The sequence below is a fragment of the Cryptotermes secundus genome, unplaced genomic scaffold (assembly GCF_002891405.2).
Source record: "Cryptotermes secundus unplaced genomic scaffold, Csec_1.0 scaffold879, whole genome shotgun sequence".
Lineage (NCBI taxonomy): Eukaryota > Metazoa > Arthropoda > Insecta > Blattodea > Kalotermitidae > Cryptotermes > Cryptotermes secundus.
This window is the reverse complement of record NW_019731996.1, coordinates 108851-125371: the sequence shown is the minus strand read 5'-3', so window position 1 is coordinate 125371 and position 16521 is coordinate 108851. Positions and strand designations below refer to the sequence as shown.

General features: G+C 39.4%; 1 protein-coding gene across 2 annotated transcripts in view; it reads right to left on the bottom strand.

The window, feature by feature from the left end:
- Positions 1 to 5187: 5187 nt before the first annotated feature.
- Positions 5188 to 16521, bottom strand: part of LOC111867495 (phosphate carrier protein, mitochondrial) — a 30327-nt gene continuing 18993 nt past the window's right edge. For both annotated transcript variants that reach the window (XM_023857433.2, XM_023857432.1), the window contains 3 exons: positions 13617 to 13795; positions 8893 to 9080; positions 5188 to 5933 (listed from right to left, as the gene is read on the bottom strand). In XM_023857433.2, coding sequence (XP_023713201.1) covers positions 5770 to 5933; positions 8893 to 9080; positions 13617 to 13795 — 531 coding nt within the window. In that variant the 3' untranslated portion in view covers positions 5188 to 5769. The remainder of the gene's footprint in view (positions 5934 to 8892; positions 9081 to 13616; positions 13796 to 16521) is intronic.

Genomic DNA, 16521 nt, shown 5'->3' with positions numbered 1-16521 from the left:
GGCACGCAAATAAAATTTCTCACTCCGCTTGTGTTTCATTCCCTGTTAATACAATAACGGGAACAAGGGTTCCACATACCATTTAAATACAATCCTGGGATTCTTTCGTTTAACGGAGCCTTATCTCGACCGTAAGACAAATGGTGGCAGGCATGCAATGTGGATGTTATTTAGAAAAAAGTTCCGGTGCCTGAAACCCTTTACCATACTTTCTTAACTTCTTCAATTAATGCCACAGTTCTTTAAGGCCTAAGTTAAGAGAAAAGGTCGCGTTTCCACGAGCATCATACCGGGCAGGTTAGCGTAGCGGTAACATTCTAGAAGTGTATTCCTGAAGTACCTGGCTAGAATCGTGACAATATCACGGGTACCGTTAAGTACTTCGTCAATTTCATTCTCCCTAGGTCAGTCATGGGCTGTTTGAAGACTTCATTCCGGCATTCTTCATGTTTCCATTCCGAGTAATGACAGAGCGTTTTGCATGTCAGTTGTGAGAAGATGCCTGCTACTAGACATAATGAAATTATTCAACTGAAATGTATAGGAGCTGAGTGACAAATTCAAACAATGAGATAATCTCAGCGGAAACATTTCAATTAAAGAGTCAATACAAAAACTATCTAAATAAAGTTAATACAATCTAAACTTGTGTTTATACTATATCATTATGGTACATGATATCTTTGTTTAAATGTTTGTTAAATGTAAAACATGTCATATTCCAAACAAGTTTTTACTCATGAAGAAAGAGCCTTACTCAGCCTTTACCTGCGAGTGTGTCAGCAAATAGAGTACATAACAGGCAAATTATACCCTTATAACAAACACGAGAATTTCATAGGAAGTTAAGATCAGTAGCTCAGAGCAATTATCTTGTATGGATGTGTACATACCACAGCAAAAACTTTTGTTCAATACAAGCCATTACTTTTGTGTTAACATTTTCCTTTGCCGAGAACACTCATATTGATACCAGCAATAAAATAGGTTATTTTGGCTTTTATGAAAATTACAGTGCATGTTTACTTTGGACTAAGAATGAACATGGATGTCACATTAAAGATCGTTTATTTCAAATTTAATTAAAATCTATTCGTTCAGGGCATTATCAATGTACAGACCGACACATATGAATGCAGTCCCATCTGAGAACACTGCAAATAAGTTGGAATAGGTTTTGCATTTCAAAAGCTTTTGTAAAATGATCAGGAATTTTTGTGGTTTACAATAATCATTCCATGAAAGTGAGGGATGATTAATAACAATTTCTCATTTTCTTATATGGTCTATTCTTGTAAGTGTAGTAATAATGTGACAATTATGTTCAGAATGACAGAGCAACTGTATACAATGTTGAAACACTGTTAAGTGCCCCTGCCCTGCATTAAGGTACTACTGTGGTATTTGAACGGTGGGACTTTGAAGAATTATAAAAACATGTCTGAAAAAAAAACTGTAAAAACAGAAAGAATATGGGAAAAGAGGAAAGGGGGAGATAGTAAAATTTCCATCCAGAGCATGCTATTATAAGGGGCAGTCAAATGAAAATGGGTAACCATGCATAACTCACACAGTGCACAAGTTGGGAACACTGGAATTTGCTTACAGTATGAACATCTGGTGGGGACTCGGGAAAGCACAGTGACAACATGCCTTTGCACACTAGTCATTTGTTTATTGTGCTGGAAGTAAGGTTAGTGTGTTCGTCCAACATCAGTAATGGAGGCAGGTAAAGAAGGACAGCGAAGTGTAGTGCGCTTTTTGACTGCTGAAGGAGTAGGATGACAATAAATTCATCATTGTATGTCTGTTGTTTACGGCAAACACAGCACGTCACGTTCGTGTGTGCTGGCATGGCATCAGATTCCAAGAGGGACATGTCTCACTGTAAGATGATGCTCACCCAGGACAGGCTCATCGTGTCATCACTCCTGATATTATTGCTGCGTTGGATGGTCGTATCTGGGCAAACAGACGGATCACTGTGGAAGAAATTAGTCTTTTGATGGGAATAAGTCACGGTTCTGTACACGCCACTGTGACAAAACACCTGCTGCACCGCAAAATCTGCGTGCAGTGAGTTCCACATCAACTCATGGAGGAACAGAAGACTCAGAGAATGGCTGCATCACTGGGTCACTTATAACAATACCATGAGGAAGAGTATGCTTTTCTGTCCCATATTGCCACTGGGGACGAAACTTGGTGCCACCATTTTGAACCTGAGAGCAAACGGAAGAGCCAACAGTGGAAACACGTGAATTCTCTTTCACCAAAGAAATCCGAAGCCGTACACACAAGTACCAGTAAAGTGATGATATTCTTCTTCATCTGCAAGGGCTTGTCTCTGCTTGTCGAATTTCTGGAGCATGGGGCCACAATCAGTGCACAGTGCTATGAAGACACTTTGCAGAAAAAGACATGCCATAAAGTCAAAATGCCCTGGAATGCTATTATCCTTCATAATGCGCGCCCCCACACTGCGAACTCTGTGAGGAATACGCTATAGAGATTTGGTTGGGAAGTGCTTCAACATCCCCCTACAGCCCAGATCTCTCCCCATGTAATTTTCACCTTTTTGGAGACCTGAAGAGACACATTCGTGGAAATCGGTTTGCATCGGACGAAGACGTCTGTGGCTGGGTAAAGATGTGGTTCTGTAGACAGCCCACAAGCTTTTTCAAGGATGGGATTAACCATCTTATCTCCCAGTGGGGTAAATGTATTAACAGTTTTGGAGATTACTTTTGAGGTAATAAATGTTCTTTAATATGTTTTGGCTTCTGACCTGTTTTCATTTGACTGCCCCTCATATTTCATGCTTATGATGCAGACGCTGCCTGGATATTATTTTGAAGCAGTTATCTAATGCCATGTTTCATGTTTTTATTTAATGTAACTGCTTTGTGTTGGTGACTGGGCTAACGGAATTTCTTCCCAGCACTTGGGAATTTACTGATGTCTACACCCTATTTGCAGCTTTCACTACACAGCGCCACATCCCAGAAAACTGCTTACTTCACAGTCACTGCCATGAAACCTCAAATCTTACAACCCTGCGAGTGTTTTAATAAACATATGCAGGGTCTGTTCTTATCTATTTCAGCAGTCTTCCCAGATTTCCTCCAAGTTCAATCAGGAGGACTGTTTTCTAAGATTCTTAACCTTTAAATCACGGACTTTTAAACTGCCCTAAGTCTTTAAAATTGCAGAATTTCAGAAAAAAAAGAAACCTTCATATTTTCCGTTCTATGAAACATAGACATACAAACTAAAAACAGCCTGAAAAACAATAGCATTTTCTACATATACACAAAAGAGCAAGTTTACAAATTAAAATATTCTGTGATTGTCTTGAAATGCAAAATACTGCACTTCATTATATATATATATATATATATATATGTATTATGAAATACCAAGGGACTGAACTGAGCCAGAACCAAAGAGATTTAAATAAAATTAGAAAATAACTGTTATCAAGAAAATAATTAAACAGGGCCAAACACTATGACTTAAATGTTTCCTTGAAAAGAACATGTCTTCCTAAGTAAAATTCTATTTCTTCCATTTAATTTATACTTCAAATGCTATTTAGTTTCCCACTAACACATCATATCCCATCATAAAATATACAGTTTTGTAGTTAAAGATGTACTCAACTTCTTAGCAAACATAATATTCCAATTGTGTTCTTTTTGATTTTACATTCCTAATCGGTCTTCTTCTGGGCAATACATTCATATATTACTAAAAGTTAACTGGTGAATCATCTTTTGGCCACAGGCCACAATCACACTCATTTGTGCATAGGATTGGTAGTACTGCATTGCATGCAATGAAGTAGTTCGATGTACATCGAAAAGCACCTGAAGATGGCACTTTAGTGCTGAAACATGTAGTGCAAGAGAGAAGAGTAAGGTGAATAAATGTATGCACTGTAAGACGGTCAGAATAAATCATGGACATAAATCAGTGCAACAGGACGCTAAAATATAACAAGTGACATACCTTTCTCATTCTGAATTAGATTGTGCACTGACAAGTGCTATGTTCTGTATATGAAGTGTCAATTTCTTGTACTATTTCACAGACTTCAAAATGTACTGAACATAACCGAGCAGCATATCAGTCCAATCTACTGCATCCTTTTCAAAACTGTAATTCACAGCACATTTTTGCTTCACTTTAGGGGGTACATGGTAGCGTAGTGGTTAAGGTACTATGCTACAAGCTGGAAGGTCATTGGATTTTTTTCAATTAACCTAATCCTTCTGGCCGCACTAGGCCCTGGGGTTTACTCAGCCTCTAACAGAAATGAGTACCAGGAATTAATTAATTTTCCTGGGGAGTGAAGCGCGGCCAGCGCGTAAGACTGACAACTTTACTGACATCTTTGAGCTGATTGTCAAGGTAATGTGGGACCCTTAACATCTCATAACCCTATGGGCCTTCACAGGCTGTTACAGGGATAGCTTTACTTTTTACTTTTACTTTACTAGGTTATTTTGTCTTCCAAGTCACACTTTCCAGTGTTCATGGTTCCATCGGAATGAAAAGCAGAAAGCATTCTCGTCTGCCATACCACTTCATGGCCATAAGCAAATTACGGTCACTGACTGTACTTTGCCTACCAAAAGTTTTTGAGACAGAGATGGCATACCTTGTTTCCAAACACTGTAACCATAGGAACTGTTCTTAAACAAGCACCATAAAAGTTCTTATGACTCCTGATACAATATGCAAGCAAAGAGATCTTTTTACAGAGTTCTTGTGTGAGTAGGGTCTATGGTCATGAAACACTGCAATGCGTATATGTGAAGGAAGGCTGTCAAGACACACAGAGGCCAGTAGCGAGTGTGACCATGGTACTGATGGGGTTAAGGATTCATGAACATATTTCCCTTCTATTGGTACAGGCTGCTAAATTTGTTGTTCATGTATTTTAGAACTGAATCAATTTTGAACAAATACAGTGAGACAGAGTGAACACAGAACAGAAGCACTTACCGGAGAACAGAGTAGAATGAAGTCTTTGTCATAAGATTATCTATCAGCTCTGGCAGAAACACAAAAAATGATCAACTACTGTAATAACACTTTTCACTGTATATACTAACTGAAAAGCAAAAAGGGAAAATCATCAGGGTACAATTTACTGTTACATCAAATATGCTAAACAAGATGTTTCCAAGACCGTGTAACATTTTATTTATTATATTACACTGTACACGATATCCATTTCAACAAACTTCATTCACAGTCACATTTAAGTGCAAAAGTGACTAATAAATACATTTTGCCAAGGCTTCAATCAATACTGAACACCAGGGATGCTCATGCTTAGCCTCAAAAGTGTGGTTCCATTTTTTGGCAGATGAAATTCCAGTTAGAAGTAATTCACTGCAATGTGAATGTGACTTGGTTTGTAAAGTCATTTACTTCAAGACATACAGGAAATTTCATTTAATTTCCCACATTTATTTACAAACAAAAATTTAAGAACCATGAAGCATTTCACTCTCTTTACAAAGTTTAACAAAATATTCCAAGGTGTACTACTTATGTAGATCTTTCCCCCAGTTATATTTTCAGAAGGAATGCACTTCAAGTTTTGAAGCTGAAAGTGAAATCACATCCTGCAACAATCATCCCTGGCAGTTATGATACTCATAATCTCAAACGCTTAAAATAGTCTAAAATGAAATATCTAAAATGAAAACAGGTGGAATTTTACCTAACTTTCATCTATTTCATATCTGTTTTAATTCATTGCCCTTTGGCTTCTAATTTTCGTTTCAGTGACTCTGGCATCTCAGGCGGTGGAGGTCGTGGCAGACGCAGCCAAACTTTCACTGCATCATATATGAACCACTGAGCAGCTGTCAAGGTGCCAATCATAATAATCCTGGGAGCAAGACCCTTCCACAACCCTGCAGAGTGGAGAAAATTAGATTAAATAAGACTGCTTTCATTAGTGCTTTTGCAGTCGGTATAGCAACTGGCTACTGGCTGGACAACCAAGGGGTTGGATTTCAAGTACTGATGGGGTGAAGAATTTTCTCTTCTCCGCATTGTCCACACTGGCTCTGAGGTTCACTCAACCTCCTATCAAATGGGGGGTAAAATGGCTATGGTGTGAAGCTGACCACTCACCTCCAACTAGTGCCGAGGTCAAGAAAATGTGGATCTATACATCCACTCCACCATCCGCCTTCATGGTGTAGTGCCTCAATTAGTTAAGCACAGGGACAACTTTACCTTTTTACATTAATGCCTGGTGAGACTGGATATATTCACCAATCTTTTCTGAATAGTTTCCATGCTGAGGGCAGTATAATGACATTTTTTTTTCCCCCTGGCACTACAGCCCCAGTGGGCCTAGGCCTACCTCCATGAACTTCTCCGTTCACTTCAGTTTTTCTATATCTTACACATACAGTAGGACTCCTTGGGCGAGTGATCAGCTCGTCGCAAGGCCTCTACCTGTAGACAAACACAGAAAAACGCACACAAACATCCATGCCCTGAGTGGGATTTGAACCCACGATCCCGGCTTCCGAGCGAGCGAAGACAGTGCATGCCTTGGATCGCTCGGCTACCATGACCGGCATATGACATTTTACAAATTACAAAATACAAATATAATACATAAAGAGTGAAAGAAAAACAAAAATGTACATTTTCTTCTGTGCTCACATATTTTGTTACTAATCATTATTTATTATTTATTTATTAATGCCTACAACAGCTTGGAAAATACAGAACTGAGTGTCGGTGAAAGTGAATACTGAATTGGGAAGAATATGCAAGGGACAGGCTAAAGTCTGTTAGGTAATCTGTGTTTCATTTACCTTAAAAAAAGAAAAAGAGCAAAGGAAACCCACATAAGAAAACATCAGCCAGGAAGGCTAATCTCCAGACACAGTTTTATACACCGGAACACCCACTTATGTTTCTTGATTTAAGGTTATCCCTCAATTAATACTCAATCTCAATGATCTCAAATCAGTTATCTATCATCTACACTTAAAGACTTTCTTCAGTTTAGTTCTCAAATCCAGTGCTTCCCAAAAGAGATTGCAAGTGGAGGTTTCAGTGCAGTTTCTTTATTTACAGTGTATTAATATATTTTAAAATAACAGAAACTAATTTCCAGTGTTGCAAATTAAAAAAAAATACCAAATTAGACACATTTGAAAGTTAATACTGAAACAGGATTCCAGGAAATGGCAATATCCTGAGTTCTGACAAGCTATAACAAGACTGGAAAGACAAACATGATTATTACATAAAGTCTGTAAGAAAGTACACTTAAGACTATAAGGTGGGAGGAGGAAGAATTGAAAGCACATCTTCAATACTTCTCAAGTTCATGCAGAAAGTGGCTATAACAGGAAACATAAATAATTTTAACATCCTATGTGGCTTCTGCAAGGACATATGGATATTAGCAATCTGTCACTATAATTAATTTCCACATACTAAGCAGTTTTTGTACAGGAACAAAAAAAAAAAAAACCTTCTAAAATTTATGGAAAACTGTGGATTAAGTTAGAAATAACCATTAAGGATTCTCTACAGCTCTGTTGTGACACAGTAAGTTCAGAATACACAATACTGTGTATTTATTATTATTTTTTTATGTAATTCTATGTACTCATGCTAACCTTTTAATTGGCCTCTGTGCTGTTAAGTTTGCACATAAATAAACACGAATTGAACTGAATTATTATGTGGATGGCCATAGTGTTGCTAGGTAATGGACCGGTAAACACACACAAAACATGCTGGCAACAATAGAACAAAGTTACACAACCCGCTTCTAGGCAACGGCTCAGTAAACAGTCTTCTGCACAGGCACAATGACGTCACACTGCAACAGTACTATCACGTGACTTATTTTCTGTGTTGTCCATGCAGCGCCTATACAGCAAATATCTGTTTAAGGTTAAGTCAGACTATGGTCGCAAGTCCCAAGGGACTCGGACCCAAGAAAGACTGAGCTGGCAAGGGCCCATAGCATGTACAAACGACAGACCCGTCCTCGTCAGAGAGGGCGTCCCAGAAATTGAACACCATAACTATCAAACAGTAATAAATATCTGGTCATGAGCCCCAAGACGGTGCTCAACACCAAGACTTACTGACTGACTGACTGACTGACTGGCCATCAGTTGCAATGTAACTTTGACTTTGGTTAAGTCAGAGTGTGTGGAGAGTTCAGGTGTGCTCAAGACAACTGAGAGACTAGTGCAAAAGGCTTATAAGACCAGTGAATTCAGCATAGTAAAGTCAGTCGTAAGCTGGTGGAGTGAACTGAAACTAGGAGCACAGAAGAGTGCAAGAGGTCAGCCTGTGAAGATTTGACGTGTGAATTGAAAGCTTTATGAGGTTACAGTGTAGTGATATTGGGAGTGCGTGTGATCCAGTGAGAATGTTATAGTTTCTGTGTTGAGATCCATTGCCTGGAGATGACTAGTGAAGACAGGGAATCCTTGTGCATGTGTAGCAGTGAAATACAAAGTGTGTAAACCAGCGATAGCACTGTATTGCCTGTATCTGAGTGTGATTCTGAGAGATTGTAACCAAGGTGCTAATAAATCCAATCATCCGAACTAGAACCCGTTATTCTCGTCACATGTACCACTCTACAGTGACATTATTTATTTAAACTGCAAATGGGTTTTTACCCAGTGGCAGTGGTACTACAATAAGACACAATACACAAATAATACACATCACACAAAATAACACACCACAATCAAACAAACAGAGCATACAAAACCACATAAACAATAAAGGCTACACTACACACAATGAATACAATGCAAATACAATTACAACAACAATTAAATAATATAATAACCTAAATGTAAACTGTCATCTTACCAACAAAGCCAAGCTTCTTGGCAGCCTCAAGAGCAGTAGAGCCTTTCTCCTGGTTCAGTTTGGATACAACTGTGTCAGCAGGATGAGAGACAATAGCACAGAATACTCCAGCAATGTAGCCAGCAGCAAATGTTACCACAAGTTGCTCTCCCTTGCTGCATTCATTACGAGGCTTTGGTACAACATATCTGAAAACAATGATTAAAATCTAACCCTTTATACTTCTACATCACCAATATGACATCATGTTCAGTAAGTTTTATTGGCTCCTAGGCTGACAAATTGTAAGCAAGGTGATTTACTCCATCATTCTGCCATTTGTTCAAGAAACATTCAACTTCATGCTCGTGCTTTCTTTCCCACATCTATAGTCTTTGGATTACAAAGGAAAGAACCCCATTTCAGCAGTTTCCTCTTTTTCAACTTCCATTTATGCACCTTCCTGAATAAATAACGATCTTTCGTAACAGAAAAAAAAAAGCAGCCAACAGGTAAATTACACTAGAATATTGGAATGGAAATGGTTAAAGAACACAAAAACAGCAAAACAATTATGCTTAGTATTGCATCAAGTATAAGGTTAAGTATTACACATCCACATACCTACATACCACACAGTGCCATCGCATATTACAAATTTCCATTTGTTTTACAACCATCTTTTCTTGTCTGCTCATACATATACTTTTCCAACTATCACAGTGAATAAACTAAATCACTACAGACAAAACTCTACTTATGAGGTTTCAAGAAACGAACAATTCATATTTATAAATATTGCATGGACTAATAAATTGTGATTCCCAAATCATTTAATTAACCGTTCAGCGTGGTTTGACGTGTATGTTTCGTCAGGTATTTAAATCGTCTGCCGGGGTTCGACGTCTATGTTTCGTCCAGCTGCACACCTATGTTATAACACCCATAATAATTGATGGTTTTGCTGTAGATTGTTAGATTTTTCGCTGGCCTGTTGTCACAAGAACTATATATAATGAGACACGACTTTAACCGCGCTAAGTCATCGTTACATATGCCTGTCTTGCAGCAAAGTTCCTGTTGCTCTTGGGAGAGGTTTCCTCATTCAAACTGTTATGAATGGCGTGTTTTCTTTCCTATGAAGTTATAAACAGCAGAGACGTGATATGTGCTGTGTTTATAATATCATATTGCCCTGAGCTGGCCACACTAACACACTCAATTGGAATTCTTAGAAGAGGGATGTCCAAAAATTTATTCTTGCAAGATCGATTGATTTCGCACAGTACATAGCACCCAGTTCTTAGAAAAACGTCACGAATNGGTCGTTTCGAGGGATGACCATAAATATTTTTTTGAGCCAGCTAAGCTCTACTTTCGTTCACTACATACCAGCCAGTTCTTAGAATAACTTCATGAATTCTGTGGTCACCCCTACGACATCTCCTGCCGCCAAAATGGATGGAATATCAAAGGCATAGCAACAACCCCTTGTTATGATAACTCGTAACGTTGAATTTACTGCAGCTGACCTGGCAAGATAAACGGCTCACGGAAAGACATTTCCTTAAGTATACCCCTCACGGGTAAGAAGGCAAGGCCGCACATATGTGTGGTTAAAAAAAAGGGCCAAAAAAAATACACAATATTGGAGCGGAGAATGGTGAACGTGGGGCACCGTTGGGTTATACGAATGCTTCAAGGCCTTCCTTCTACTAAACCAACTGCCTCCATTACCGAGATACAGGGCGCTCATATTATAAGGTAAGGTTATAAAACCACCTCTTAAGATCATTTTAGTGAAAGTTTCATGTTCCTATCTCATATAATTTAAGAACAATGATGAATAAATCATTTTCGAGCAAAATTTAAATGGCCGGCTGAATATATTACCGCCGGAGAGACGGCAGCGGAATTTAAATAACCACGCGAAAGGGTTAATGAACCTGGAATCCCATGTTTACAAACATTTTAACAAATTAACATTAACAAACACAATGATATATATTATGAAAAAATAAATTTAACTTATGAATATTTAACTTACAAACACATTTAAAAGAACACAATACGATGGGGTACCCAAAAGAAACCGAACTAATTTTTTTGTGGGCAGAGCTTTTGTAGTACCGCGTTTTGCCGCTATGAGCGCATAGAGCTAACATTCCTGAGTCGATAAGCCGACTACCGTTGCTTCAGAAGGTAAGGACTAGTTTCGGCAGAGTTTATAGTGACAACTGTTTTGTGTGATCGTCGTTTTTGCAATGGCTGATTTTCGTGAACAGCGTGCGGCAGTGAAATTCTGCTTTTTGCTCGGGAAAAGTGGAACAGAAACTCTTGAAATGTTAAAAACGGCGTACAAGGACGATGCTATGGGGAAAACTCAAGTGTTTGAGTGGTTTTCCCGTTTCAAAAATGGTGAAATGTCAATTGATGACAAACCTCGTTCTGGTCGTCCTTCCACGGCCCGAACACATGAAAATGTTGAAAAAATTCGTGAAATCATCAAGGAAGATCGACGACGGACCATTGAAGAAATTGTGGAGCTGTCGGGAGTGACTTGGAGCTCAGCGGCCAGATTTGTGGCAGTCGGGTGACTGGTTTTTCCATCATGACAATGCCCCTGCTCACACAGCCCTGTCTGTACGACAATTCTTGACCAAAAATGGTATGACCCCTGTTCCTCACCCTCCATACTCACCCGACCTTGCCCCGTGCGACTTTTTTTTTTTTCCTCGAATGAAAAGAGACATGAAAGGAAAAAACGACGGAGGCGCTGTCAAGCATCTCAAAAGATGAATTTAGACAATGTTTTGAAAAATGGAATAAAAGACTAGACAAGTGTATTAGTGTAAGTGGAGAGTACTTTGAAGGGGATTGAAGGTTTGTGCTTAAAATTTGAATAAATAAGTTAAAAAAAAATCAAGTTCGGTTTCTTTTGGGTACCCCTTCGTATGTTCATAGGTTGGCGTTTGCCAGGATACCAAATTTTAAAATTTGGTTTCACTTATAAACTGATTCATTTGTACCAAAAATTGCAGTCATATCTAAGTTTTAAAATTATGTACTATTTTACTCTATTCCTCCTATGGTGAAAGTTTTACCACAGCAATGGTTAACACATCTGGCCAATATCTTTTACTGCCAATGTATCATTTATGCAAATACCATTCCCTATATCAATATCACATGTTTATTATAAACTTCTGTTTTGTAAATTACGATGTGTGCTATTTTCAAGGTCCACTATTCTGGCAAAATTATCCTTCATCAGACATAATACATTTGGGCATACGAATTTTAACAGTCAGTACAGTCCAAAGTGTAAAACAAATAGATACATATCAAACCAATGAAAATTTACAAAAGTGATGTATCGCGGTATCTTTTGAGCAATCAATGCCACTGGTTCACATAACTTTTTAAGTATACACACATAACTGGAGATCGAAACAAGAGTGGGGCAAGGGGGAGAAGATACACAGCCTCACACAAAAGCTGTGGGAAACAATGACTATTCTCTCTGAAACTAGTATACCAGTACCATATTTTGGGAAAGTTCCAGTGTGAAATGTAGTGAAGGACAGCCAACACTGCCACACGTACGTTCATACCAAAATTCGAACATATGAAGTGGTACACAAGCAACTACATCAATAATTCTACAAAAAGTTTCAAAATAAGGAATACAACATTACAAAAAAAAATTGTAGCCAACCTTTAGGACATTATTTTGAAATAGTATGTGGTACTCCTAACTTTATAATTAAATACTGCAGGAAAGATGGGAGGGGGAAGCTGATATATTTCAGTGATTCTACAGAAACATATCAATCACATAATATTGTGACATGTTGCGCAACGGAGGACCCCTAGCTCCCCAGCAGCACGTGGCGGTAACGTAACGCGCAGTGACGTAACAGGATGACGTGGCACTCATTACGCAACAGGCAAGCACTGCGGCTATATAAGGGAACTCCACAGTGGCTGCGAGGCAGTTGTAACGTAACAGTCGCCGAGTCGAGTTGTAAAGTAGCAGTTGCCGAGTTAAGTAGTATTCGAGCGAGTGTGTTATCAACAATTCTCCAGTCAGCCGACTACAGTTGGAGTATAGCAGCCGCCGCGGAAAGAAGAACCGGACGTGTGTGCGATTGTGTAATTGGGAGCGTGTGATACAGTGATACCTAGCTCCCCTACTGTCAACGTGTAGACTACTGAAGAGAGAGTGAACTGATTTGCGCATAGGGTTATAAAGTGTGAAACCCCGCAACAGTGTGAACAGATTATTGCGATTAGGGTTATAAAGTGTGAAAACCCATAACTGTGTAATAATTAATTGTAGCCGTTACTTGTAGGTTGTTGAATAAACCAATTAACAATCTCTACGGCATCTTCAGTAACGAAACACATTACAATATATTCTCTTACCAGTTTATTTAAGGTAGGCAACACGTTTCATGTTTATGCCATCCATATCACCATACAGCACTGTATTCAACAATTTCAGTTCTGGCTAGGAAATATGACTAACCCCAAATTCCTAAATATCAGTGTCCACAGTATTTGTTTCATACATTTGTGGACTGCAGTGCATTTGAAAGTCACATTATAAGAGATCAAAAACAAGTTTAAGGTATTGCTGTCTATGAAAAGAATGTTCAATTTATAATACTAAAATGATGAAGGGCAAGTAAACTCTTACAACTGTGGTACATAGATCACTTGTACATATGAAATGAATATACCTGTAGAGTAGTTCTATTGTCTTCTCAAAACATGCGAATTTCATCATGGTGTAGGGAATCTGCCTCATCCAGAGGGGTACCAGCCCCTTGTAAAAACCATTCAAACCTTCATCTTTGTAAATTATTGGCATGGCAGCCCGTAGTGTACTAGCAAATCCAGGCTGTGTCTGAATTCGCACCTGAACAACAAAGGTTAACACAAGCTCTTACATCAAACTGATAAAATAATACACACTAAAGATGAGAAAGGAGCTGGGAAGATCAGCTGGTATAGTCACGGGTTATGGGCTAGACAGCCAGGCTTTAATTACTGGCAGGGACAAGAGATTTCCTTCTTTTCCACAGTGTTCAGACCAGCTCTGGGGCCCACACTGCATATCCAATGGGGCTCTTTACCCAGCAGTAAAATGGCCAAGACACGAAGTTGACCACTCATCTCCATCTAGTGAAGAGGTCCAGATAGATGGAGCTATACTTCCATTCCCCCATACATCTTCATGGCATGGCGCTTAATTAAGCACAGGTACAACTTTTCTTTTCTCTTTTAACGCTAGTGGGGTAGGACTAAGTCCCTTGTACTGTGGCCACTTCTGGCCTACTGTACCAGCCCCAGATGATAGGTGAGGGTGATTGTGGAGCAATTGGTGGAATGAAGATGGGCAGGGGAAACCGAAGTACTTGGAGAAAACCTGCTCCAGCGCCACTTTGTCCACCATAAATCCCACTTGACCAGCCCCGGGATCGAACACGGGCTGTCTCCAATGCTCCACTACCTGGGCCGTTTCCAAGGCATATCTTCTCTCAGATGACAAACATCTGAGAAGAAATTTCTGTTGACTGCAAAAATCCATCATGCACAATTCCATAATTTATTTCAATTTTCATCAGTTTTGCTCAAAACTGAATGCCCTGGATCATTAACATAAAAATCAATCAAATGTTAAATTCTGCCATTTCCTCTCCAAGAGCAAGTTTCTGGATCTTGTAAGTTTTGCCTAGTTCAAGGCAGAATTTAACCCACACACACACTGCTCGTTGAGCTCTACCATTTAATGATAAAAGCACATTACAAAGGACACAACACATTACCTAACTTCTGAGTGACACACACTACAACTCTGAAAGCTTATATAAATTTATACAGAGGACATACACAACATTCTGAACTGACATAATNCACACTACAACTCTGAAAAGAACGGCAAATGACTGACTAGACTCTACTATATAATTACTCAAAATTATTAAAAATGTAATGCAATATACAGGGTGTTTCAAAAAGAGCTTCACAAATTTGAAAGCTTATATAAATTTATACAGAGGACATACACAACATTTTGAACTGACATAATGTAGCAAAACACACAGAGTTTCATGCATGTGGTACTGTAGTACCCAATACCGCCACCGTGAGCGCTCCCGCAGTTGAAATCAAGATGGCTACTTACACAGGTGCAGAGCATGCTCGTTGTCTGTTTCTGTTCAAAGAAACGAAGTCTGCTACACAAGTTCAAAGGAAATTTTGCACTCAGTATCACAAGGAACCTCCCAGTAGGCCTACAATTTACTCCTGGCACAAGAATTTTATTCAGACGCGATGTTCTGTGCACCATAACAAGCCACCCAGCCGGACACATGTTTCTGACACTACAGTGGAACAGATAGGGAGAGCTTCATTCGAAGTCCACAGAAGTCAACGCGACGTGCATCTCAGGAAACTGGTATTCCAAATGTTACTGTGTGGCGAGCGTTACGGAAACGTTTACACTTAAAAGCGTACAGACTATCCATCGTTCAACACCTTACGGATGCAGATAAGGTGGTTCGTAAGGAATTCTGTATGCAAATGTTTCATCGAATACAAGACGATGAGAAGTTTCTGGACTCTGTAATTTTCAGTGACAAGAGCACGTTTCATGTCAGTGGTAAGGGCAATACCCACCACTGCAGGATCTGGGGCAGCGAAAATCCATGTGTCTCCCTGGAACATGTTCATGATAGCCCAAAGGTGAACATGTTTTGCGGCCTCAGCAAAGAAAGAGTGTACGGCCTCTTCTTCTTCATGGAGACGACCATTACCGGTATCGTATTTCTGGACATGCTCCAAGAGTTCCTCACTCCACAGTTAGATGAAGATGACCAAGGACGCATTCACTTCCAGCAAGACAGCGCACCCCCTCATTATCTTGAAGAAGCGCGCACAACTGCCTCAACACCCGTTTCCCAGGTCAGCGGATTGGTAGAGTGACGCCAACAGCATGGCCGCCTCGTTCCCCAGATCTTACTCCCCTGGATTTTTTCTTTAAAGATCAAGTGTTCGTACCACCTTTGCCTGCAAATGGCATTGAGCTCCGAACTCGAATTACTACCTCAGTTGCAGAAGTGACGCCAGAGATGCTACGTAGCATGTGGCAAGAGACTGACTACAGATGGGATGTCTACCAATGGAAGTCACATTGAACCATAAATCTCCGAGGTAAAACTCAGTGTTTTGCTACATTATGACAGTTCAAAACGTTGTGTATGTCCTCTGTATAAATTTATATAAGCTTTCAAAGTTGTAGAGCTCTTTTTGAAACACCCTGTATATATTTTATATCAAAAGAACTGGCATCTGAATTACACCTGTGCATACCAAAAAAAAGACTGTGACAAAACATCCAATGCTAAGCAACAGCTATGTAGAGATGTGATGTCTGCACTGTTTGAGAAGCCAATCAACTGATGCCATAAGCCAGCACCATCCGAGAACTTGCTTGAAACTTCAAATTTGGTTCAGTGCAGCAGAGCAGAGAAGTGGGTAATTCATTATTCAGTTTCAGTCCCATGCACAGAAGTCAAGATAAGGGCAAGCACAGTATTGTGACCAGCAGTACTGCTGAGAAGTAATAAGTGGACAGAGAAC